Genomic DNA, 27,575 nt, shown 5'->3' on the forward strand with positions numbered 1-27,575 from the left:
ACTATAATTAACGGGAGACATATATATTGGAGTCTTCATGTATTGAATCGTTGTTAATGGAAATGTTAGTGGGCTAGCTAGCTGATTTTTTTTTTTTTTTTTTTTTTTTTTTTTTGACATATCCACACAAGAGAATGGGGATGGGGGATTCGAACTAGTAATCTCTACTTTATTAGGCGTGATCCACAACCGATTGAGCTACCCTTAGGGACACTAACTAGCTAACTTAGTACCACTCATACAATGAGCCAAATTAATTTGAATCCATATTAACTTGTTGGAATTAATATAGAGATAGACTTATTTATTTTTAATTGGTATGTTGCATATAGAGATGGACTTAATTATTGGAATACAGTTATTATTATTATTTTATTTATTTATTATTATGTTCTTTTTTTTGTGTGTCAGAGGTCAAAATTCATAACGTACGGGAAAACGTTTTGGCTGTATATGCACGTGGTTGGAGTATTATAATTAATCATCTTGATCAGCAAAACTTGATGGAATCCAAATTAATAATAATAGCCCACATGCACATGCACATGTACATGCACATGCACATGCACATGCATGCATAAAAATATTAGTATAAATAGCATGAAGGTGCAATGGAGAAAAATCACTTGAGCGAACCAATTTCTTCTTCTCTCTCAAATACCTACTTAATTACCCATCATAATCATTCATCAAGATCATCAAGATCAAGATGACTAGCAGCACTGATGTGAATGCCGGATACTGGTACTGGAACGGTGAGTTGCAGCCGGAGAACATTGATTTCAGCCTTTTCACCCATCTTTTTGCTGCCTTTGCTGGTGTCAATGACACCTACCAACTCAGCTTTCCAACCAATCAGCTTCGAACCTTCGCCAAAACCGTGAAGAACAACTCTGATATTAAAGCCATTTTATCCATCAGTGGAGACACTGATCCTTCCATTTTTGACACAATCGCTAGCGATTCTGATTACCTTAAAACATTCATACATTCCTCCATTGATGTAGCCAGGGAATTTGACTACGATGGCCTTAGCCTCCACTGGCAGTATCCCAACACGACCGATCAGATGACCAACCTTGCCACACTCCTCAAAGAGTTGCGAGCTGCCGTGGATAAAGACGCTGATGATCGCCCTGGCGAAGCCAAGCTGCTTCTAACCGCAGCCGTCTATTACTCCCCACAGTATACGTTGACGTCCGTTACTTATCCCATTCAAGCTATCTCAGATAGCTTGGACTGGATCAACGTAATGGCCTATGACTTGTATACCCCTCTCCCTGATTCCTCACCCTATTCTACTGCGCCGCCTGCCAATTTGCACACTCCATCAGGCGCTGAACCAATTATTAACGTGGATGCCGGCGTCCGTGCTTGGATTTATGCAGGCGTGCCGGCCAACAAATTAGTCCTCGGCCTTTCATTTCGTGGCCGCAGTTGGCTTCTGAAAAATGCTGATGACCATGAAATATCCTCAGAGGCTAATGGACCTGCGACTGAAGTAAGTGACCCCATACCTTATTCCCAAATCCAGAAGTTTATAGACAACGGTGGCGCAGAAGTGACTGATCCCTCCTACGTCATACAGTATTGCTATGACGGGACGACCTGGATTGGTTATGATGGTAAGAAGAGCATCTTATATAAGGTTAGATATGCAAAGGACAAAGGATTGCTTGGTTACTTTGCGTGGCATGTGGGCGACGACGACACTGCCTTGACTCTTTCAAACCAAGGTAATTTATATTTACTATATTTTTCTCTTTCGATTTCTACTCTTCAATCCATCATTATCCATCCTATAACCCTAACTTATTAAATCATTTTTACTCTTAATATATTCTCGCAGCTTCCCGAGCATGGAACGAAGAAGATGTGGCACGTGTTTAATTAGAAGCTAGCTAGCTTCTATTATCCATATCAAATAAGGCCAATTATCAGTACTTGTGTACGCGTTGCAGGCCAATTTATTATCACTTGTGTTGTTTTGTTTCCTTGATACTGTCTGCTAGTATCCTAGCTGCTTGTTTTTGTAATCCGATTGGATGTGCTCCATATGTTATTTGGAATAAAATGTCATTATTCATATATCTTGTTTTTTCTTGTATTTATTGATAAAGTATTGATTAAATGATTAAATTTACTTTTTCCTTTTAGCTTAAGCTTTTGAAATAATTGGTAATTTAACATATATCATGTTTCTCATACGGCATTCATGCATCCCATCTTATGTTAAAGTTGAAAAAATTCATAATTAAATAATAAATTGCGGAATCATAAAATAAGACACAAAGATTTTATTTGGTTCGGTCAATGACCTACATTCATAGATAAAACCCAAAGGGCTACATTAGGCTCTTATTGAATGAATGTTTACAATATAGAATGCTCTATTTATAAAGCTTATACATAAATGTAATCGTAATCAAATCTCCTAATTTAGGAGGATTAAATCATAATCAAATCCCTAAAATTAAGTTAATCTAATCTTTATCAATTTTCATCAAATCCCTAACTTTAGGGTCATTCAAGTATACTTTAATATTCTCCCTCAAACTCAAGGTGTAAGATCTTGAAACCTTATGTTTGATTGATTGATTTTTATTTTTTTATTTTTTTTTTCGAGGCGGTCGGTGACGCTTGAAATAACAATACAAAAGAGGCCATCTATATATGGACCAAAAAATAGAGTCAACTTTAGGTTAAAATGAGAGCCAACTGTGAGCTGAAGTGAGCATGGGTTTTAAACAATACCACAAAGGCCGGGCCTAGGTTTTAAACAATCCAACAAAGGCCGAATAAAAAGATAGCCAACTATGGGCTGAAGTGGGAGCCAATTATGGGCTAAAATGGCTTGGGTTTTAAACAATACCACAAAACCGAGCAAAAATGGGCCAACTATAGGCCAATGGACTTGCAACTTAGCCTCTTTTGATTTTGATTTTTTTGATTTATTTATTTATTTATTTTCACGTGGGCCAACATTTTTTTTTTTTTTTTTTTTTTTAAAGATCCAATTCCAAACAGCTCCAAGTATAACAACTAAACTAGGATACAATATTTCTATACTAGAATAGGAATAGCTTTGCACTCAAGTAAGGATAACTCATACTTGTAGCCAAACATACCCCTTCTTCTTCAATTTCTTACCTAAATTTCCAGCACACGCTACTCCTGGCCTCCTACCATGTACATCATACCTCCATGCCTCATAGGACGATGAAAAACACGCCGTTTGAAGTTGGAGGTGAGGGAAACGTTGCTACGCTAGTGCTGGGCCTTGACAACCGTGGAGAAGGCACGGGATCTGAGACGAAATATGAGGGAGATGAAGACGATGGAGAAGTTGACGCCGGAGAGGATGGCTAAGGTGGTTGCGCCACTGCACTTCGTGGATTTGTGGCTGGTAGGCAAACCACTGGAGATCAGGTGTGGATTGACGAAAAAGAAGACGAACGGAGGCGATTAAGGCACTGGCAGATCTGGCGGCTTTCGACTGAACGTCAACCGGTTTTTTTTTTTGTTTTTTTTTTTTAATAACAAAAAATAAAACAGAATAAATAAAAGGGTTTCTTGATTGTGAAATCAATCAAAACAAAGGATAAGAAACATAAAAGAAAATTGGAATCCAGAATCTAACAAATGGCGATAGCCTTTTTGCTCTGAGGTAAATTTAATCACTTAATCATTACTTTAACACTCCCCTTCACATGTGGGCTCAGACTCCACTTTTAATAGGTAAAGCCCAACACGTGGAATATCTAATTTAAATGGGGGTGAATTGACGAAGTTAAGGTTCAATCCCAAGACCTTTGGCTTTGATACTATGAAGAAATTCATGGGCCTAACTCATCTTATAAAATCGGTTCGATAAGAGATGATTGCTCATTCCTTATAAACATGTCCAAGATTTTGTCCACATGCAATGTGGGATTATTCTTCAACACCTTCCCTTACGTACATGCCAGTATTTTTCATGGTCCTTGTCACGAGGTAAGTAGTATGTGTGGGCTCCATTTATCCTGTGGTAGGCTTTGATACCATGAAGAAATTTATAATTAAATAATAAATTGCGGAATCATAAAATAAGATACTAAGATTTTACATGCTTCAGTCAACGACCTACATCCACCGATAAAGTCCAAAGGGCTACATTTAGCACTTATTGAATGAATGTTTACAATATAGAATGCTCTATTTATAGAGTTTATACATAAATGTAATAGTAATCAACTCCCCTAATTTAGGGTGATTAAATCATAATGAAATCCCTAAAATTAGGCTAATCTAATCTTTATCAAATCAAATCTCTAACTTTAGGATCATTCAAATATACTCTTACAAAAGTATTCGTCATTTATTATTTAATTAATATTTCAACACTTTCCCTTAATAAGTAATGCTTTAAACATGCATGGAATATTTAATAAATGATAGCCGCTATTATACACATTAGGGCACCAGAGTTATAAGAATATATATATATATATATGTAATCGTCCCTCCTTCAAATATTTATTGAAGAGAGAGCAGAGTCATAAGAATGAGATCCGAGAGAATCCTTGATGAAATTGCGATGATATGAACAATCCTTGATGAATGAGATGCGAGATAAGAACAATCGTCCCTGTCTGACTTGTCGCTGGAACAGAAATGGATGACTTTCTTTGGTTTTACTAGCTAGGATGTAGAGTTTAATGAGTGGAGCAATCACAATAACTAAAAGCAACCCACAAGTTACACCAATTCTGACAAATCAATGACATTTAGGAACTGAAAAGAGATTACAACTTTTACAATAGTAACTCTCAAATTAACTGTATACCCCCAATTGATTTATGGCTGGTAAAATCTAATGCTATGATTGTAAAACTAGTTGATTGGGGGATTATTTTGGAGGCAATTTGTAGTTGTAAACAGTAGATAGGCTAAAGAGTCTATTTACTGTTTACGTTAAAAGAAAAAAAATTAAATTGCCTGCTCTTCTGGAGGTGAAAAATCACTTCCAATAATTTAGCTATTATCAACCATTTGCCTATACAGTTAGAGATGCTCTAAAGTAAACAGAAATTCTGCAGAACCCAAAGAAACTACAGAAAACCACACCAGCTACAAAAGAAACTCAAACCCAACTACTAATCAAAAAAGCAACTCCTCTTAAAATTTGATACTCCAGTTACGGCAAATAAGCAAAGTCTCCTCATTCCTTATAAACTTCCCCTGCCCCCCAATATTCTTGTTCGAACCTCCCAATAAATTGAGTGTAAAATCTGTTCCTCTGTCTTTTGATGACTTCCATACATAACCTCATTTCGGTTCTTCCATATATTATACACAGTGGTGCTCATAGACAATCTGCATATATTGGCAGCAAGGAAGAATTTCTAATTTTATTGTTACCAATACAGTGTATCAAGTTGCAGTGTCTTGAAACAACAAGTAAGGCCTCTGAACAACAAGTCATTTATCTATGCGCTTTCGATCATTGAATACTGGATTTTTCGCCAATGCAAGCGCTGACTTATTGTCAATAAATATTTTCGTAGCATCATCTTCTACCGGCCTACTTTTTACAATTTTAGTGTAGAAGGCATAAGCCAAAATTGGGTTTGGAAATTAGTTTAAGCTTTAAAGAGAAGAAAACCAAGTTGAACTTAATTGAAGCATCATATTCAGGAACACATGTTACTGTTAGCAGTATGCAATCCACAGCTCACAACTTTTTCTTCATAATCTCATTGATGCAGATCTTGCTAGACAATCCCTTTTGGATTTAAGAAAACTCATTGGTATTATCGAAGGGATTACTTAAGGACCTTTATATCTTCAAGAATACTCCTGATTTACAATAATATATTCATCGAGACCTCTAGCAACATTTTAATTGACAATGAAATGAAACCTAAGATATTAGACTTTGGTATGGCTAAAATTTTCATGAAAGATGAATATGAAGCTTAGTAATTTAAGCATTCTGATCAAATAATGATTTAAGTTTAGTAATTTAAGCATTCTAATCAAATAATTAATAGTTATATGGATAATCAATAATTAATATTGCATGCAGTGCTTACGTTACTCCTGAATACGCTAAACGAGGTTTATACTCTATCAAATCTAATGTTTATAGCTTTGGAGTTCTACTCCTCCACATCATAACTGGGAAGAAGAATGCATGTTCTTTTGGTGCGAATGAAGATTTAAAGCTCCTAGAATACGTAAGTTGTTTTGATCATGCTTTTGTCTTTTGTCCTTTTTTGTGTTTTGCTTTTACGATCAGCAAGATTGATATATGATGGTTTCATTTATCTCAGGCATACATATGAGTTGTGGAAATCAGGCAAAGGCATAGAGTTTATGGATCTTGTTAAATCAGACATTTGACCATCTTATCTAAAAATCAATTGGTGTCTAGTGAGGAAAGTCAAATCATTTTATGGTATTCGCAATCGCACCCCACAAAGCATGTTCTAAGAGCCGTTCAAGTGAGTAAATCGAGCAGCATTAATATTAAACCTCAACAATTCCTCGCTCAACTCGAACCCATAACCCTGTCTCTAATACCATTTGTTAGACCAGGCCTTTAACCATCTCACCTAAAAATCAATTGGTGTCCAGTGAGGGAAGCCAAATACTTTTATAGCATTCGAAATCGTACCTCGCAAGGCATGTTTTAAGAGCCGTCCAAGTGAGGAAAGCAGCATTATTGAACCTCAACATATCCATCTTTGGATGATAAACATTCATCATGTAAACTAATAAGATGCCTGCAAATAGCTCTTTTGTGTGTTCAGGAAAATGCAGTTGATAGGCCATCCATATTGGAGGTTTCTTCAATCCTAAAATGTGAAATTGCTACTCTGAGAATTCCAAAAGTGCCTGCTTTTTCTACAAGAAGAACCCAAGATGAGGAAATAAATCTGAGTTGCCGCTAGAAATTTTTTTCTGTTAATGATGCAACAATTTTCCAATTTATACCCCAATAATTAATTAAGCATGGAGGCCTTTCTGAAATATAGTTTCATGGTGAGGAAAAAAAAAATTCCGTGTTGCAGACAGGGTATTTACATGTCTTTCTTTTCATTGTAAGGACATTTTTAATTTTCGCTAAGCTCTATTAGAACCTCTCAAGAAATGTTATTAATTTGCATTCTAGCATCTATCTCGTTTACATTTTCATTAAGTTGGTACGCTTCATCTACCATTAGTTTTTTTTTTCTTCCCATTTTAATTAATTGTGAATGGAACATGCCATTACTCACCAGATTTTGTATCTCCTAATTCTGTTTATTCTTTGCCGGTGGATTCAATGCAAAGGAACTTGGATTGGTTAAATGTAATGTGGCTTATCACTACTACTCGCCATTTTCGGCAAACTATGCGCGCGCAGTTGCAGCTTTGCATGATCCAGAGACTCACGCTGATACTGATGATGGCCTTGCTTTAACCTACAAATGCTACTTTTGTAGTAAATTACTGCGTAATTGGATCCAATTGGATTACTTTTGATGATATTGAGGCTGACCAAAATAAGGTTTTATATGTCAAGGAGATGAGCATGCTCGGTTACTGTGTTTGGCATGTCGCCAACAACGACAATTGGGTGCTTTCTCTTGCTGCAGGTAGGGATTATATATTCTCTCTCTTTAATTAGAATCTATAATATTCTTCATTATTTCTATATTACAGTTAGTAGATGATGAAAGATTGATTTTAATATAGAAATTTGATGAATTTGATATTTTTGTGGAAACAGCAAGGAAAAATTGGTTTCGCAGGAATAGGTGGATTCATGAACGTTTGTTCACTCCTCCAAATGAAGTGGGCAGATTGGCGTCTGCAGCAGTGGAGGACTTCAAGGGGTGCAATGCTCCACCAAATGAGGAAGATGTCAACAAAGAAATAGAGATCAAGAAGTGGATGCATCCTCCTCAAGGGTGGTACAAGATCAACTGTGATGCAGCTGTAGATGTCAAAAATGGAAGGATGGGAGTGGGTTTAATTCTCAGAGATCACGACAGACGGGTCTTTGCTGCTGGGAGTTACACGCAAATGGGATGGCTAGACCCGACTACTGCAGAGGTGATGGCCACAGTCAGAGCAGCCGAGCTTTGCAAAGAACTGGATGTGAGCAACGTAATTCTAGAAGGAGATGCACAGACAATTATATGGGCGTTACAGACTGGGGAACAGAATGGTAGTAGGTATGACCAGTTAGTAGATGATGCAAGATTGATTTTAAATGCTTTGCCGAATTGGAAACCCAACCATGTACGCTGGAACATAAACGGTGCAGCCCATAGGCTTGCTAGATTAGCAACCAGAAATGTCATAGATTGAGTATGGAGGGATGAGATACCCGATTGTATTTGTGATATTGTTCAAGCGGAGCATATTGCTTCAACCTGATTTTGATATAATGAGAAGTGAACAATTTTTTTCAAAAATAAAAATAAAAAAAGTTCTGGAGAATATAGTTTATTGCCAGGGCCGGCCCAAAGGCTTGGCGACTTAGGCCGTCACCAAGGGCCCCCATTTAATAAGGCCCCAAAAAAAATTTTAATGAGACCTAAAAAAAATTTTAATAAGGCCCAAAAAAAATTTCCATAAAAATTTAAGGCCTCTAATAGTTGTAAATAAGTAATAATTATGGCCCAATTTAATAAGGACCAACATAAAATAAATAAATAATTCATCAGGAAAAAAAAAAAAAAAAAAAAAAACTCTCTAACCAACATCCCAGTCTCTTTGATGGAATTTGGAGAATGAAATATTATTAAAAAACCTATCACCAACATCTATTGTCTCTGAGTGATGGAATTTCACAGAAATCAAATAGTTTTTTTTATTCTCAAATTTAAAGTGGAATGTAGGCCGTCTCTTTTTCTATTTGTTGTTGGAATTCCACATAAGAACGAAAACCTTCACTCATATCTATTATCTAGCCTGCAATTTTTCTGATTCTCTCGAAGATCAAGAACCTTTATACTAATTCTCTAAAACCTACTAGTAGAAAATATGTATTTGGATATGAAAAACTTACAAAAAAAAAAAAAAAAAAAAATTGTAGAGAAACTGATTGAATGTCAAAGAGGAGCTCTAAATAAATTTGTTATTAGTAATAAACAAAATATAAAGGATAATAAAAGATTTCTTAGAGAAATAGAATTTGGCGGAATAATGTCATCAGCCTTCTCATTGAGCTTAAATAATGAAAGAGTTACAATTACAATCAAACTTTAATCTTATCAAGATAAGAGTGATAAGATAACAATCTAAGAAAACTATTTACAATAGAAGACTTAATAAACTAAAGAAATCTAATTAGAAATAATTACAAGAGAAGAGATATAATACAAACAGATGATATTCTGTTTGTATTTAAAGATAGAAGAGAGGTTGAGAAGGAATAGAAGTCTTATGATGCTGGATCGCTACTGAGACTGCGCTCGATCGCACTCGGGTGCTCTCGGATCATAAATCTCTCGGATACTGCGATCGATCTTGTGCTCGATACTCTGAAGGCTGCGATCGATCGCAATGTGTTGTTGGAACTTCATTCGCTGTGATAACAGTAGGATCATCAGTTAGCTTAACATGCCCCCTCAAGCAAAAAAGGGATGGAATCACTTTGAGCTTGGATTTGAGAAAGAAAAAAAAAAAAACGTGCTGAAGATAATCCTTTGGTAAAAACATCTGCAATTTGATCTGCTGTAGAGATAAAGGAGATTTTGATATCTTTGTTGAGGACTTTTCCCTGACATAGTGATAGTCAACTTCAATGTGCTTTGTTCTAGCATGGTAAATTCGATTGGTTGCCAAAGATAGGGCACTCACATTGTCACACCAAACAACTGGAGCAATTGGTAGAGAGATGTGAATTGCACGAGCATTCTTAACTAATATAGTTCAGTTGTAGCAATAGCTAGAGATCGATACTCAACCTCAGTGCTTGATCTAGAGACCACTGGTTGCTTCTTGGCACTCCAAGATACCAAGCAATCACCAAGAAACACAGCAAAACCAGAGGTGGATCTTCTATCATCAGGGCATCCTGCCCAATCGGAGTCACAGAAAGCATTCAGTTGGAGATTAGTCTTGGAGTAAAACAGGCCATGATTAGATGAGCTCTTCAGAAACCATAAGACTCTTTTGATTGCTGACCAGTGAGTGGCTGTGGGATGGTGCATGTGCTGGCAAAGTTGGTTCACTAGGAAAGCTACATCAGGTCTTGTCAAAGTACAATATTGCAGAGCTCCTACTACACTTCTGTATTCAGAGGGATCAAGTAATTCTTCACCATCTAATCTGGAAAGTTGGGAACCAGAGGAACAAGGAGACTTTGCAGGCTTTGCTCCTGTCATGTGAGTTCTGTTGAGAAGCTCAAAAATGTATTTTGATTGGCAGAGAGGAATACCTGCAGGGCCCCGAGTGACCTAAATGCCAAGAAAGAAGCTTAGTGGTCCTAAGTCGTTTACAGGAAATTCCTGCTGCATGAGTTGTACTAAAGATGTAATCAAATCAAGGTGTGTCCCTGTAATGATTATGTCATCTACATAGATTAGCATAAATATTTGAACACTGCCAGATATAAAAATGAATAGAGAGTTATCTATAAGAGATGCAGTGAAACCAATATCCAATAAATAAGTACAAAGTCTTTTGAACCAAGCTCGTAGGGCTTGTTTAAGACCATAAATAGCTTTCTGCAGTCTGCACACTGAGTGAGGATGGTTTTTGTCAACAAAACCTTTTGGCTGTTCCATGTAAACTTCCTCTGATAAGGAACCATTAAGAAAAGCATTAGAGATGTCTAACTGCTTAATCATCCAGTTGAAGTATACTGCTAGTGCTAGGATAACCCAAATAGTGGATGGCTTAATTACTGGACTGAATGTGTCAGTATAATCCACCCTAGAAGTTTGTTCAAATCCCTTAGCAACTAGTCTGGCCTTAAATCTGTCTACCGCACCATCTGACTTTCTCTTAATCTTGTACACCCACTTGTTATGAATCACATGTTGATGTGAAGGCCTAGGACAAAGTGTCCATGTTTTGTTGGAGAAAAGGGCCTCAAATTCCAGAGACATAGCAGCCTGCCACCGTGGGTCAGGAGCAGCTTTACTATAGCATGAAGGTTTAGTTTTAGGTAGAAAAGTATGATAGCCGAGAAGGGGATACCTAGAGTGAAACATTTTGAATTCTGAGAAGTTTTTGGGTTTTTGACTTCCTGTTTTGGACCTAATGGTCATGGGGTGAGATGGGAGAGAAGAGGGTGTCTCAGTTATGGGTTGAGCAATTGGTTCAATAATAGGTTGGGAAAGATGATCTGTAGTTAAGGAGGATGCTACAGTAGATACAGTAGTGTTTGGTTGAGTAATAGGTTCAATGATAGGTTGGAGAAGATTTTATGTATTTGAGGAGGGTGCTGCAGTAGATGCAGTAGTGTTAGTGCTTAACAGTTGAGTTTTAGATCTTGTAGTCATGGGATGGGATGGCATTGGTGCAGTAGGCAAAGTAGGAGTTGGATCTGCAGTATGGGAACAATTTGCATTGGATGACTGCTAAATTGTACGAGGTAGGGTTGGCTGAACTGCAGTATGTGAACAATTTGATGATTCATTAGTAAAAGAAGAAATAGTAGGCAAAGGGAAAGGAGAATCACCTGTGGAGTGTAACCTAGATGGAAAAGTGTGATATAGCAAGATCCTTGGCTGGAAAAGAAGTCTCATCAAACACAACATGTCTTGAAAGATAGGCCTTATTGGTGACCGGATCAAGACATTTGTAACCTGCAAAGTTATAAGCTAAAAAGATGCAAGGTTTAGACCTATAATCTAGTTTGTGAGAATTGTAAGGCCGCAAGAGAGGATAGCACAAGCATCCAAAAACTCTAAGTTTTTGGTAGTCAGGGGTTTTGGTGTAAGGTTTAGAGTATGGAGACATGTTTTGGAGAACAGGTGTAGGCAATCTGTTTATGATGTATACAGCAGCGAGGAAAGAATCTACCCAATAACTATTGGAGAGATGAGAGTGAGCTAACAATGTTAATCCAGTTTCAAGGATATGTCTTAGTTTTCTTTCTGCAAGGCCATTTTGAGGAGAAGTGTATGGATAGCTTTTTCTATGGACAATGCCATTGGTTTTGAGAAAAGATTGGAATTGAAGAGAGGTATATTCACCTCCTCCATCAAATTGGAGTTCTTTAATTGTTGTGGAGAATTGGTTTTCCACAAGCATTTTGAATTTCAGAAATGTGTCATAGGTTTCAGACTTGGTGTGTAAGGGATAAATCCATGTAAACCTTGAGTAATCATCTATAAAGACAATGTAGTATTTATAACCAGTGATTGACATTACTGGAAAAGTCCATATATCAGTGTGAATGAGTTGTAGAGGGGACAAAGATACACTGTTAGAAGTAGAGAAAGGTTGTTTCTTACTTTTGCCCAATTGACATGACTCACAAAGATACTTTTATTGATATTTGAAACTGAAACAGAATTTGAAAATAAAACAGGGAGATTGTTATCTCTAACAATTCGAGTAACTACATCATTAACAGGATGGCCTAACCTAAAGTGCCATATTAAAGAAGAGGTTTTTATTCCTAACAAAGCTATAAAAGACTTGCTGCCCATGTGAGACTTCTTGCAGAATCGTAGAGGCTAGGATACATGCCATTCTCACTCTTCCCTTCCAGTAGGATTGTTTTGGTCTGAAAATCAATGATATAGAAATTAGAGGATGTTAAATCAAAGAAACAATCATTATCATGACAAAATCTTTGAATGGAAACAAGGTTTGCAGCAGATTGTGGATAATGCAAGACATTATTAAGTTTAAAAGTAGAGGTAGAAGATTGAAAAGTTGTAGAACCAGAATTGGCTATAGCAAGAGCTGCTCCATTCCCCACAGCAACAGTTTCGTTGTCTTGGAAGGGTTGCTGGATGTGAAGGTTCTCTAAGTCTTGAGTGATGTGTACATTGGTTGCACTGTCTGCATACCACTGTGGATCTTCATAGGTAGTGTTGGATTAGGTCACCATTGCAGCGAGTTGATGAGGTGGATGTCTCCCTTGGAAGGAATAGTCCATCCTATGGTAGCAATCCAAGGCTTAGTGGTTTACCTTCCCACATATTTGGCATGGAACTCGAGGAGCAGAATTGAGAGATGTCTGGCCTGAGTTTGGTAGTGGTAGTAGCCCAGTAAAGGTATTGTACCTTGGAGCAAGATAAGTGTTGTACCTTGATGCTGCATTGGAATTGTTGTTGTTGAAGAACCTGGCCGCAGGAGGAGATGGTCTAGGGCTGAAATTTCCAGCAACAGGAGAAGGTGGTCTGGGGCTGAAGTTTCTTGCTGGAAACTTGGCAGGGTATTGTCCACAGCCTCTGAAGGATTTTTGTCCTCGTTTTTTAGTAAACAAGGCAAAGGTTGAGGTGTCTACTGATGATGCTAGCTGCTGATTCAGTAGTGTTTCATGATTGACAAGCTCCTCTTGAAAATCATCCAGTGAGAGTTGTTTCTCTCTAGTTAGAAGAGAGACAATAGTGACAAAAGTGTTGAAGGAAGGATTGAGGCCATTGAGGAGAAAAGAGATCAGGTCCTCATCGGGAACATGTTTCCCTACTGCAGCTAATTGGTCAGACCATACCTTGGCTGATTGAATATATTCTGAACAGGTCAAGGAGCCTTGATGGAGACTCAGCAATTGTCTTTTGAGATTGGCAATTCGAGACCTAGAATCATTAGCAAACTTTGTTGCTAAAGTGGACCAGACTTGTTTGGAAGTATTAAGTCCATAAACTGTGGACAGAACTTTCTCAAAGAGTGTCAAATTGATCCAACTGAGGAAACATTGATCCTTTTTGTTCCAGGTGGTAAATTCTGGATTAAGAGTTTCCACACCTTTGTCATCTGTGATCAGTTTGGGAGGGTATGGTTCAAATCCATCAACTATGCCTAACAAATCATGGGTGCGCAGGATGGGAAGAAATTGTGTGGTACAATCCAGGTAGTTTGGACCTTCAAGCTTTCCATTGAATTGGGAAAGTGTAGGTGGAGAGAAGCTTGATGCAGAAGAAGATGCCATTAAAAGACAGATTGGTGTATAGTAAAGGTAAGAAGAAGAAGAGAAAGAAATTTGGGACGTGTGCCTACAATAGCTTTGATACCAAAAAAGATTTCTCAGAGAAATAGAATTTGGCGGAATAATCTCATCAACCTTCTCATTGAGCTTAAATAATGAAAGAGTTACAATTACAATCAAACTTTAATCTTATCAAGATAAGAGTGATAAGATAACTATCTAAGAAAACTATTTACAATAAAAGACTTAATATACTAAAGAAATCTAATTAGAAATAATTACCAGAGAAGAGATATAATACAAACAGATGATATTATGTTTGTATTTAAAGATAGAAGAAAGGTTGAGAAGGAATAGAAGTCTTATGATGCTGGATCGCTACTGAGACTGCGCTCGATCGCACTAGTACCTGCGCTCGATCGCACTCGGGTGCTCTCAGATGATAAATCTCTCGGATACTGCGATCGATCTTGTGCTCGATACTCTGAAGGCTGCGATCGATCGCAATGTGTTGCTGGAACTTCATCTGCTGTGATAACAGTAGGATCATCAGTTAGCTTAACAGATAATTTAGGTGGAAAACTTATAAATGAACAAGAAATTCGTCAAAAGAATTAGAAGATATATCTAACTCTATTGTTATAAATATTTATGACCCAAGCCAATGGAAAAATATTGATGCAAGAAATTGCTCCAATTGATATATTAAATTATATAAAAAGACTTGATTCTTTTCCAAATGCATGTATCGCTTATAGAATTTTATTAACAATACCTATCACAATTGTTTCTGTAGAAAGAAGTTTTTCAAAATTAAAATTGACAAAATCCTACCTCAAATCAACAATGTTACAAGAGAAATAAAATGGATTAGCCATATTATGAATTGAAAAAATGATGTTAGAAAATCTTGTTTATAAAAACTTAATCAGTAATTTTGCATCCCAAAAAGCGAGAAGAATGATTTTTAAATAAAATATAATAATAATATTAAAATAAATTTTTTTAAAATTTTTTTTTTACTTAAAACAAAATAAGGCCCTATTTCAAAGTTTCGCCTAAGGTCCCAAAATACATTGGGCCAGCTCTGTTTATTGCCGATCCTATATCTGTTTATCCTGATTTATCTCTTCGACCAGAAGACTTTTATTTTTAGTATATATGATAAGATCAATATTTCCCGCAAGGAAAAAAAGAAAAAAAACAGCAACTTATCTGCAATACCAAAATCTAATATCTTAGGCTTCATTTTGTTGCCAAGTAAAATGTTGCTAGCTTTGAGGGCTCGACAATTAAAACTACTTGACAATATTGTAATGTAGCATTATTTTTTTGACATGTTTCTATCTCTTGCATAATGATTTTAGCTTCAGTTCAAGGGGTTTGATCATAACGGGATTGACAACAATAAGCACCAAAAATGGAGATTGTTAATGATCGTTTTGGTTACAAGTACTGCTGCAATTTTCTTCCTCCTAGTGTCGGTGATGTGTTATTTAAGGAAGAGAAAATATTTCTCTTGTACCTTTTGTATTATAGGTAGGATTTTTATTATTTACTGCTTATTTAACAAAGAATAAAAACAAGAGAGAAAATTTGATGCTTTAAAATATGACGGTGGAAGCAGGTAAAGAAGCAGAAGGAAAAAAGACAACATAGCAGCTGTTGGAAAGTTCAATAGCAATGTTCCTGATCTTCAAGTCTTTAGTTATGCTGATATTGATGAGGCTACAAACAAATTTGCATTTGAAAATAAGCTAGGAGAGGGTGGTTATGGTCCCGTTTACAAGGTAAATTAACTTTTTTTAATTAGTCATAGGTTAATTACAATTAGGCTTTGTATAATTAGTTCATAATTACTATCACTACAAAAATATACTAAAAAATGGGAAGAATTCTAACCCTAAGATAACTGTAATAACAAAACTAATCGTAAATCAGGTGACAAGATAAACCACTTAGCCAATCATCCAACTCGTATTCAGCTAGTTACAAAAGAAGGAAGAAATATTCTGACTGGCTTCTTCATCCTCCAGCCATGTGATCCCCACAAAATTCTTCTGCACATTTTCTTACCACGAGTATTGACTACGAGTGTGTATGTTGCAGGGTATACTAGCAAACGGAGAGGAAATAGCAGTTAAAAAACATTCAAAAGCTTCCACACGGGGATTTGAGGAGTTCAAGAATGAAGTTACACTCGCAGCAAAACTGCAACATGTTAATCTTGTGAGAGTTTTGGGATTTTGCATTGAAAGGAATGAACAAATGCTGACCTATGAGCACATGCCTAACAAAAGCTTGGACTTCTACCTCTTTGGTTAGAATCTTTTTAATTTGCTTATACTTAGTTAATTGAAGAATCATATTTAGGAACACATGCATGTAACAATTTTTTCTTGATGATCTTATTGATGCAGATCTTGCTAGACAATCTCGTTTGGATTGGAGAAAACGAGTTGATATCATCGAAGGGATTACTCAAGGTCATCTATATCTCCAAGAATACTCACGATTTACAATCATTCACCGAGACCTCAAAGCTTGCAACATTTTACTTGACATCGAAATGAAACCTAAGATTTCAGATTTTGGTATGGCTAAAATTAACATGAAGCAAATACAGGCCGAATTGTTGGAACATGTTAAGTAATTTAAAGCTTGAAGTAGTAATTTAAACATTCCAGTCAAATAATTAATATTGCATAGATGCAGTGGTTCCTCCTGAATTTGTTAAACGAGGTTCGTACTCTACCAAATATGACGTTTATAGCTTTGGAGTTCTACATCTACACATCATAAGTGGGAAGAGGAATGCATGTTGTTATGGTGCGAATGAAAATTTAAACCTCCTAGATTACGTCAGTTGGTTTAATCATGCTTTTTGTCTTTTGTCCTTTTTTGTGTTTTGTGTAATTGCGAATTGAAGTTTGCTGATGATCAGCAAGATTGATATATGATGGTTTCATTTATCTCAGGCATATGAGCTGTGGAAATCAGGCAAAGGCATGGAGTTTATGGATCCATCTCTGGATGATACACTTTCATCATCATGTAAACTAATCAGATGCATGCAAATAGCTCTTTTATGCGTTCGGGAAAATGCAGCCGATAGGCCATCCATATTAATTGGAGGTTTCTTGAATGCTAAAAAGTGAAATTGCAGCTCTGACAATTCCGAAAGTGCCAGCTTTTTCTACAAAAAGAAATGAAGAAGAGGAAAATAAATCTGAGTTACCGCTAGAAATTTTTTCTATTAATGATACCACAATCTCGATAATTAAGCATGGAGGTCTTTCTGCAATATAGTTTCAGACAGGGTATTTACATGTCTTTCGAATCATTGTAATGACATTTAATTTGGATTACTTTGCGGAAAGCTTATTATAATAGATCTTCCTGGGATCCTTGGAAGGCAGGAAATAACAACATTTTTGGGCTCGACAGGCAATAAACTTAAGCAAATTGTGGAAATTGCAGAGCATTTACATGATCATAAGCATTTATCTTTCTGAACAGTTACTAGTTTTCAGAAAGATTCATATATGTAAGTGATAAAGCAAAAGAATTAATAGAATCTAGTACACATTGAGTTTCACCAAAATTTTTTTTTTTTTTTTTTTTTTTTTTTTGATAATGAACTCAATTCATTTATTAAGAGGAACCTTGCTCGGCAAGGACTTTTACATGGATACAGTCAGGATACCCCCTGTTCCACAACATCTCCTCCTTTGTTGAAATTGCCACCTTAGCTAAAGTGTGAGCCGTGTCATTTGCTTGTCTGCCCACATGTCTAACATGCCACTCTCTGTGTTGTTGCAAATTTCTCCTGGCCTCCTCAATTAGCATGCAATAACTCCCATGCCACAGAGTATCGCGTTGCAGAGCTTGCGTAATTTCCTTCGCATCACCTTCAAGTATAAGAGACCTCACCTCCATCTTTTTACTAATCTCCGTAGCATACCAGGCAGCCATCGCCTCCGCATCTGCAGGTTCCATGGCCGTGGGTTTGAATGTGCAGAAGGAGGCTAAGACAGCACCCATGTGGTCCCGAAGAATGACGCCCACTCCTGTAAAGCTTTCCTCCTTAGAAATTGCCGCGTCCCAATTTGCTTTTATAAAGAACTCTGGAGGTTTTTCCCATCGTGTCACCATAGGACGCTCTGCTGCAGCAGTGGAAACTTGGCCTTGGCTCCGTGATACCCTGGTTCTCTCGTAACTCGCTATTTGCTCCTTCGCTTGTTTCATGATGGATGCCGGTGACCACATCTCCCCACCATGAACAACGTGATTTCTTCTGAACCAGAGCAAGCGTGCTACTGTGGTGAAGAGTTGAAAAGTGACATCATCCAACTTTTCCATAAGCAGCAGAAATATTTCCTTGAAACTGGTGTCATTACTGCTGCATTTGTGCAATGCCTTTGGGCCCTCAAGCCAAACATCTCTGGCTGATTGACAATGCCAAAGGAGGTGTCCCACTGTCTCGTCGTGTAAGCCACATAAGGAACAGAGGGAGTCGGATACAATATGGCGCCATTTTAGATTTGCTTTTGTTGGCAAAGCATTTTGGCATGCTTTCCACAAAAACATCTGAAGAGCTGGAGGTCCCTTTGCCTGCCATATTTGCTTCCATAACTCCTTGGTGGACCATGAATCCGAGCATGAACCTATATCCCTCTCCCTTGCCACCTTTGCCATATGATAACCACTTCGAACAGAGTACACCCCATTCTTTGTTCCCTCCCACACAAGTTGGTCGGCTTGTCTTCCCGGGCAAATTGGGATTTTGCAAATAGTTTGCACCTGCAATTCGGAGAAAAGCTCTTGCAATTTTGGAACATTCCACCACCTGCTGTCCTGATCAATCAAACTACTCACCCGTTCCTCATTACACACCCCTGCAGGCCTTTGCAAATTGTGACTCAGCTTCGACTGGACCCATCTATCCTCCCATATCCTGATAGAGCCACCATCTCCTACCCTCCACAAGAGCCCCTCAGCAAGGAGTCCCTTTGCTTTCCAGATACTGCGCCAGGCGAAAGAGGGGTTGTGGCCCAATGACGAATGCAGGAAGGAGCTATCTCGAAAGTATTTTTCTCTGAAAATTCAACCAACTAGTGAATCCGGCTGCTGGAGTATACGCCACCCCTGTTTTGCCAAAAGTGCAAGGTTAAAAATTTCGATATCTCGAAAACCCAAGCCCCCAACAGTTTTTGCTTTGCTCATACTGTCCCAACTCATCCATGCAACCCGTGACAAGTTTTCCTTATGGCCCCACCAAAATCTCCGCATCATAGAATTAATTCGACGACACAAAGATTTGGGGAGTTGAAAGATACTCATTGTGTAAGTGGGGATCGCTTGGATGACCGCTTTGAGAAGGACTTCTTTGCCCGCCTGAGACAGGAATTTCTCCTTCCAACCTTGAAGTCGATCCCAAATCCGGCTTTGTATATTTTGGAAGGCTCTAGTTCGGTTCCTTCCAACAAGGGCCGGAAGGCCCAAATACTTCTCATAGCATTGTGTGGAGGTCACTCCAGCCACTTCCAAAAGGTGGGACCGCGTCTCTGGATCGGTGTTTTTGCTGAAAAAAATGGAGGTCTTATCCCTGTTAAGTTGTTGTCCAGAAGCTTGTTCGTACATTTTCAACACCTCCTGAATTTTGTTCCATTCAGCCAGGTTTGCCCTACAGAAGAGCAAACTATCATCTGCAAAAAAGAGATGACTTAGCCTCGTTCCCCGTTTTGAAATAGCAAGGCCTGTGATGTCCCCCCTTTGCTCAGCACTGTTCAAAAGAGAACTCAGTCCTTCTGCACATAAAATAAACAAATAAGGAGACAAGGGGTCACCCTGTCTAATACCCCTAGATGGGGTGATGGTGTCATGAGGCCTCCCGTTCACCAAAACTGAGTAAGTAACTGTAGAAATACATTTCATGATCAGTTGTATCCACCTATTGTCAAAGCCCAATTTAGACATAATAGACTCCAAAAAATTCCACTCCACCCTGTCATAAGCCTTGCTCATGTCGAGCTTTAAGGCCATAAAACCCTTTTTTCCTTTTAATCTTCCATTCATCGTATGGAGAGCCTCAAAGGCCACAAGGATATTATCTGAGATAAGCCTTCCAGGGATAAAGGCACTTTGATATGGGGAGATAATACAATCCAGCACCTTCTTGAGTCTATTAGCTAACGTTTTTGCAATAAGTTTGTAAAAAACATTGCAGAGGCTAATCGGTCTGTAATCTGTGACACTAGTTGGTTTCTTCTTTTTTGGAATCAGGGCGATATAGGTTTTATTAATTACAGGATCGAAAGAATTGTAATTTAAAAAACCAAGGACTGCCCGGCATACCTCTGTACCAACCGTGTCCCAAGAGTTTTGGAAAAAACTTGCTACGAAGCCGTCGGGCCCTGGGGACTTCATTGGAGCCATATGGTTTAGTGCTTCCTTCACCTCCATCTCAGTATACTCCTTGGTCAGAAATATATTCATTTCGGCAGTGACACGTGGTTGCAAGTCTGCCAAACAAGCTTCCACCCCCCTGGTTCCACCCGTAGAAAACAGGTCTGCAAAATATTGAGTGAAAGCTTTTGAAATATTTTCTTGTCCAGTACGTTCAGCTCCAGAGGCATCACAAATGGCACCAATCCGATTTGTGTTTCTTCGGTGAGTGGCCCAAGCGTGGAAATAAGGGGTGTTGCGATCCCCAAACGTATACCAATTGAGTTTGGCACGTTGTTTCCATTTTATGTCCTCTTTCTCCAGAATGGTATCAATCTCTTTCTGCAACCTCCTGATTTCCTCCAAGTTATGAGGTGACTCATCTTCTTGAAGTGATTTCAGGTGGTCAGAAAGTTCCCGCACAGTGAGCTCCATGTTCCCATTCTTATGCCGACTCCACCTTTTTAAATCTACTGCACATTGCTGCAATTTGTTGCAGATGTTTGACATGCTGCTCTCTTGTGCGCTCTCTTCATTGTGCCTAAGACCCCAACGCCCCCATGCTTCACTTACCACCTGCTGGTAGTCCTCCTCTAGGACCCAATTAGCTTCAAACCGGAAAGCCATTTTATTTTGTTTTATTCTTCTATCCTCTTCCAGCTTGACCAACATGGGTTTGTGGTCAGAGGACCTAGCCTCCAAAATGTATACTTCACATTGCCGAAACAACGTACACCACTCCAGGTTCCCCAAGGCCCTGTCCAGCCTTTCTTTTGTAAAATCTTCACTGTCACGCCCATTTGTCCAGGTAAACTTTGGGCCAATATAACCCAAGTCAGAAAGTTGGCAAGCTTCCAAGGTTTCCCGAAAAATTGCCATCTGACTTTCTCGACGGTTTGCTGCTCCCCACTTTTCAGAATTGTCAAGGATTTCATTGAAGTCTCCCAAGCAAAGCCATGGTGTCGGTGGGAAATTTCGTAGGTGCTTTAGAAGGCTCCATGCTTCATGTCGCCTGGTGGGATTCGGGTGTCCATAAAAGCCGGTGAGTTTCCATGTTCTTTTTGCAGTTTGGGAATAAATCGATGCATTTATGTGCCGTCTAGAGTAGTTTTCGATGGTAACTTCTACCCCTTCTCTCCACAACAAAGCCAGTCCCCCACTACGACCCACCGGATCCACTAGAAACATTCCAGGCAGCCCCAACTTAGTCCTTATTCGATCCATCTTCGTTTTAAAACATTTTGTCTCAATGAGAAACAAAATGTCGGGTCTCTTTTCCTTCACCAAGAGGCAAAGGTCACGAATTGCGCGGGGGTTCCCAAGCCCCCGGCAATTCCAACTAAGTAGAATCATGGTTGTTGGCGGGGCTGCGCCGCAGCCACCGCCGTTTCACTGTCCACTGTGCATAGAGATGGCCCCTCTATCTGGCCATTTCCCAACCTTTCCTTCCCCAATCTTGTGTCAATCTCCTTTCGGGCCCATGTCTGCTCCAAAGTGTGATTGTTATCCCTTTTCCTCTTATAGCCGTACTCCCCTTCTTTTTGAGAAAGGTTTCCCTTCATGGAAAGATCCATTTTCCGCTCCTCAGTCCTCATCTTCCCTTCGGCCCCCTGTGGTATGCATGTGAGCCCACTCCCCTTTCTTGCGATATTTTTCGCTCTCCTCAGAGACGAGGGTGGGCTATTCTCAATCGGCCCATGGTGCAGCAGCTTAAATTTTTTTGCTGACTTGGATGGGAACGCACTAATATCTCTTTCCTCCATTCTGACTTCAAAAAGTCCCTCCACACTTGGTGGGTGGGTTTTATTAGGAAACGAATCTGCCGTTACGTCTACAATTTCCTTGGAGCTGTTTGATTCCTTGATTCCAGGCGAAAGTTTTCCCCCGTTTCTGATTTGGCTAGAAAAGTAAAAAAGATTACCTTCCTTATCAAGATGTCTTGAATTGCTAGGGTTACCTTCTGAGGCGCTTCTTTCCATCTCAGGGGAGCTTAGGCGCCGCTTCTCGCCGTCCGGTGACTGTTCCCGTCGCCATGATGAAAAAAGTCCCTCGCCTCCAGTTTTTTTGGGTCGGCCTTCCAGCTTCCGTCGTGGATCGTCAGCTCGCAAGGATACCCCCCAATCCCCTGCTCCTTCTTCACCGTGTAGGCGCCTGGGTTTTTTGACGGGACAGCCCATTGCTTCATGTACAATACGACCACAATGGAAACAGAAAAGTGGGAGGTTTTCGTATTTGAAGTTTACCCACACTGATTTCCCTCCGATGATCAATTCTCTGCCCCGTTCAAGTGGTTTTGTAATGTCAATACGAACACGTATCCTCAAAAATCTTCCCCAGCCTACTCCATCGGCTTCCGCATCCACTTCTTCAAGGACCCCCAAAGTCTCTCCAATCTTGGCACCCACAGCTCGAGACATGCAATGCAGTGGCATATCATGGATTTGGATCCAGACCGGCGTATGAGTGAAATCCAACTGTGAGGGTTGGACATGCCCTTCTAGTTCGTTTAAGATCATAATCTGACGTTCGTAGGCCCAAGGGCGACCCTCCATGACTCTCTTCTTTTCCTCCTCATCAGAGAATTCGAAAATCCATAGATTGTTTTGAATTTCTTTGAAGGAGATCTGCTTCGTGGTACGCCATAATCGTGATATGGCCTTCCGAAAGGCTTCTTTGTTGATCATCCTATCAGTCCACACTCGCCCCACCAAACATTTCACACCCCTGTTCCGAACCACTCCGATGTCTCCTTCAGTGATATCAATGCCTATCTGTTCTCCCACTGTGCGTACTGGATTGTTCGCCATGCAGATAGCCCTTTTGCTTGTCTTCCTTCCCACTACAATGCCGTTAGTAACCCAACTTATCACTCCTCGTCCGTTCGTCGGCAGAAACTTTTCTCGCCTCTGGTTGTCTTTCAGGCATGGCCCTTAGAGAACCTTGGCACTTTTTTAGAATGCCAATTACTAGATACATATATCTTACCTACCCACTATTATCAAATCAGAGTCTCCAAGAAAAAGAAGTGAGAAAGGAAGAAAAGTCTCCCCACCAAAAATTATGTAGAAGAGATTGGTTCAGGAAAAATATAAAAGGAAAAACATTAACTACAACGGTACAATGTGTTCCATAAAGGAAACTCTTCGACAATGCAACGGTAACACTGGATCGTATAGGAAAGTTCATAATACAAAGGGAAATATCTTTTCTTGTAGCAGGTCTGCACGTCCATAGTAGCATTAATGCCTTCAACGGTAACTTTAGCATATATAGAAATATCTTCACACATCCACACCTGTAATGGCGCAGCTACACCATATACCATATACCATATGATCTTATCTAGGCCCAATATGGAAAGTTTTCAATGGTACTAAGAGGACGAGTATCCCTCCTTAGCCAACGCTACTGCTGAATTTCAATGATTTTAAATTTGTAAAATAAAAATATGGAAAATGAAATAGACTATGTCAATTTCATTTAAACGTACATGGTGTCACATAAATCAAGATTTCAAATGGGGTGACACCAAATACGTACACAGTTAGATATGCAAAAAAAAAAAAAAAAAAGTATGATCCGTGAAATATTGATTTAGGGAAAGAAAGTTTTTTTTTTTTTTTTTTGGAGTTTTGATTCTGTTTAGTCGTTCTCTAAGATTTTGTTTATTAGAGCAGTATTCTGTTTAATGGTCCTAATCCTGTCCCCACCAACATAATATTGTGATATACAAACCCAATCAACCACGCACCAACAACCAAAGCTATCATAATCCTATCTCTACCTTTAACAGCACGTTTTCCTAATACTAATTAACCTTATATTCTTATTTTATCTTTTTACTCTTCTGTCAAACCCTAACCATTTCCAACATGGGCTAGCGCCTCACACTACAGGCTAGGATTAAGATCTCTGAATATAAAATCTTCTAATTATTTTTTTAATGCTTAGTAAATATCATTATTATTACGAAAAATAAGCAGAAGCATGCAGTACCACAGGAGGTATATTACTAAATTATGCTAATTATTTCGACACGACATGTCATCACGCGAGCTCTAGCTAAGACACGCCTATTCGACTGCCTTTTTTGGTAACATCTGTAAAATTTTCACAATTTTATATGTGGACATGTGAATTCATGGTTCAACAAGTATAATATCATGGGCTTAATTAGTTTTTCAAAAGGTGAGAGCCCCATTCCCATTCAAAAATTCTTTTTTCTATGCTTGGAAAGCAGCAATATTCACACTGCATGATTTTCAAAAACGTTTGTTTATCAAATGTTATTGAGATGGTTTATTGAGGTGTTAAGTATATCACTCTCACTTTATCGTCAATTTGTTAAGCGTATACAAACACCACCCCCTCCCCCCCCGGCGCCACACGTACGCACATGACACGTTATTTTCTCACCTTTCTACCATCAGGGTGTTAAGTGTATTATCTGACTTACCTGCTGGGTTGTTAGGGTTTTGGTTCATATAGGAGGCAAAAAATAGTTGAACAAAATTTAATTAAAATTATTAAAAAAAATAACAAACGAAATAAATAAAAATAATAATAAAATAAAAAGATGTGATTGTTGTTGACATTAAAGACGGAAAAATGATAAAAAAAGTAAAAACATGATTTTCTGTTGTTGGGAGATAAAGCGGTTATGAAGTTTTTACATTCTCAATGTGGGACACAACACTCACAATAATCTCCCCCTCACTTATGAGTCTTTTCACATTGACCAAACTTCGTCTCACTTGTGAGTCTTTTTACATTTTTAAGAGTGTCTCACATAAAGAGTTGCAGATAGAGACAGAACTCTAACTGACGCGTCCAAACACCCATCTGAGAAAGGTAACCATTGCTCTGATTACCATTTATTGGGAGATAAAGCGGTTACATTCTCAATGTGGGACACAACACTCACAAGTGCACTCACAACATCCATAATGTACATTAGGTTGTCTTTAAACTCACAAGACCAAAACATTGGTCTTCAGTCTCCACCTTATCTCTTTTCTAAACCACCTTCGAATCTTTATATATATATATATATATATATGAGAAATGTTATATTTATCATTTTTTTAAAAAAAAAGTTGGTTCCCTGTATCACCATCTTGAAGAATGATGACACATTTTTCATAATAATAAATTTCATAAGATGATGACACGTCATTTAAGAACTAATATTTGGAGATAAAGTTTTGAAAGTGTAGTATTTTAAAATTAATATATAGTTTATTCATTAAGCTTTGCAAATGAAGCTTAAAATTAGAACACAGCAAGTGCTACCATAAACCTTTCCCTACCAACATTGTGATATACAGGGGTGGTTCCACCCCTGCATGGCCTTGGCCGGGTATTGGTCATGTCTCAATAGGAATAGGATTAATTGTAAGGTACAATTGAGTATTGGTCATGTCTCAAAATAATATATATTTAAAGACAATAAAAATAATAATATATACTTATTAGACACGTTGTATGATCTGGTTGAAGAGGACGCATGCAAGCCGATCAAACGATAATATATATATTTTTTAATATATAATAATATATAATAAAAATAATAATATATGTTTTTTAGAAAGAGACTCTCCAACGTGCAAAAGATGGGAAGAAAAAGCCAATCAAATTAGTAGGGTTTTGATAATCATGCATATACGTAAACTATAATACCTCATTTTAAATTATCTGATGAAACGTGTGTATCTGTTTTTTAATATTTTTTGGATGAAAATTTTCACCTTTGTCGTCGAAGAATATTGACGAAGGCTGCAGTTTTTATGGGTAGATCTCCATAGATATATCATATGGTTTTATACCCGTGACATATATATGGTTTTAACGACAAATTTGTGTCCTGTGTCCAGAGTACTGTTCGACAAACTGGTTTACGACTGGGGCGGATGTATGGGTGTATGGGTGTATAAATCAAACGGTTATAAGCGTGCCGCAACCACTAACTGCTTATAACCGTTTTAGTAGGCAGTTATAAAAAGCGGTTAATAACCTCCTACCTTATATATATATATATATATATATATAACATTAAAACGACCTCGTTTTGGTATTATGGCGTTGTTTTAAATATGAGTTAGAAATAGGGTTTCATCATATTTATTATTTTTTGGAACACTTTGACCCAAAATTATATAAAATAAGCCCAAAACATATGCAAAAAAGGCCCAAAACACTTAAATAAAAAAAAATTAAAATAAATAAATAAATAAAATAAAATAAAAAAACCGTTTGTTATTAGTTTGAATAACCACTAACCGCGAGTTTAATTATAAAATAATCACTAATCGCTTAAGTGGAGCAGTTGTGATTATTAAAATCCAAAAACCACCGTCTTAGGCGATTGCGGTTAACAATTTTACCAATAATCACAACCGCTTTTACGCCCCTAATAGGGTGGGAGGGGGCAAGTACTATGCTCCCAAAAATTTATAAGAATCTCAATAATTTATATAGCATTTTCACATGAACGGTCTGCAATATTGGACTGTAATTTATAGAACGATGGGCATCTCCAACTGCACTTGTACGTGGTTTCCATTAGCAAGACATAAAGCATTATTACAGCTAAAAGTTAGAATCTATTCTTAGATATCATATGATTTTATGAGAGATGTAATTTTAGCATATATTGTAGTCAAATCAAATCAGATTTAAATATTTTTTTATATATTCAAATTAATTATTTGTATTGTAAAATTATCTATTTAATAAGAGTAAATGTAGTCCTTAGAGTTTTATTATGTGGATATAAATTACAAACTGAATCATATAAAATTCGTCTCAATTTCCTTTATTCTGATTTAAGTTTATTATATTATCTTTTCTTTCGCTAAACATAGATTTGAATGCAGCAAATTAACAAAAGAATGAAGAATCATAATTATAAAGACCCCTAAAGAAAAACATAGATTTGAAATGAGATCCGTGATAAGAATACCCTAATGAAATTGCGATGAAATGATGACTTTGGGCTGTCTGACTTGTGCTGGAACAGAATTAAATGGATGACTTTCTT

At 37.9% G+C, this 27,575-nt stretch overlaps 2 protein-coding genes across 2 annotated transcripts; both read left to right on the forward strand.

Moving 5' to 3' along the window:
* The first annotated feature begins 709 nt into the window (after positions 1–709).
* Positions 710–1,890, forward strand: LOC132185568 (class V chitinase-like). Its single transcript, XM_059599328.1, has 2 exons — positions 710–1,736; positions 1,850–1,890. Exons 1-2 carry the CDS (start codon positions 710–712, stop codon positions 1,888–1,890), a joined length of 1,068 nt encoding a protein of 355 aa, XP_059455311.1.
* A 13,810-nt stretch (positions 1,891–15,700) lies between these two features.
* On the forward strand, positions 15,701–16,742 carry LOC132185569 (putative cysteine-rich receptor-like protein kinase 12). Its single transcript, XM_059599330.1, has 4 exons — positions 15,701–15,716; positions 15,791–15,879; positions 16,199–16,409; positions 16,510–16,742. The coding sequence occupies exons 1-4, from the start codon at positions 15,701–15,703 to the stop codon at positions 16,740–16,742; spliced, it is 549 nt and encodes a 182-aa protein (XP_059455313.1).
* The last annotated feature ends 10,833 nt before the right edge of the window (positions 16,743–27,575 follow it).

This window comes from Corylus avellana, chromosome ca6 (assembly GCF_901000735.1).
Source record: "Corylus avellana chromosome ca6, CavTom2PMs-1.0".
NCBI classification, from domain to species: Eukaryota; Viridiplantae; Streptophyta; class Magnoliopsida; order Fagales; family Betulaceae; genus Corylus; species Corylus avellana.

Bases quoted from the DNA above. Each gene is read 5' to 3' on its own strand.
- LOC132185568 (XM_059599328.1), top strand. From the start codon at position 710: ATGACTAGCAGCACTGATGTGAATGCCGGATACTGGTACTGGAACGGT. The intron at 1,737-1,849 runs GTAATTTATATT...ATATTCTCGCAG, and splicing joins CTTGACTCTTTCAAACCAAG to CTTCCCGAGCATGGAACGAA.
- LOC132185569 (XM_059599330.1), top strand. The intron at 15,880-16,198 runs GTAAATTAACTT...TGTATGTTGCAG, and splicing joins GTTATGGTCCCGTTTACAAG to GGTATACTAGCAAACGGAGA. The intron at 16,410-16,509 runs GTTAGAATCTTT...TTATTGATGCAG, and splicing joins CTTGGACTTCTACCTCTTTG to ATCTTGCTAGACAATCTCGT.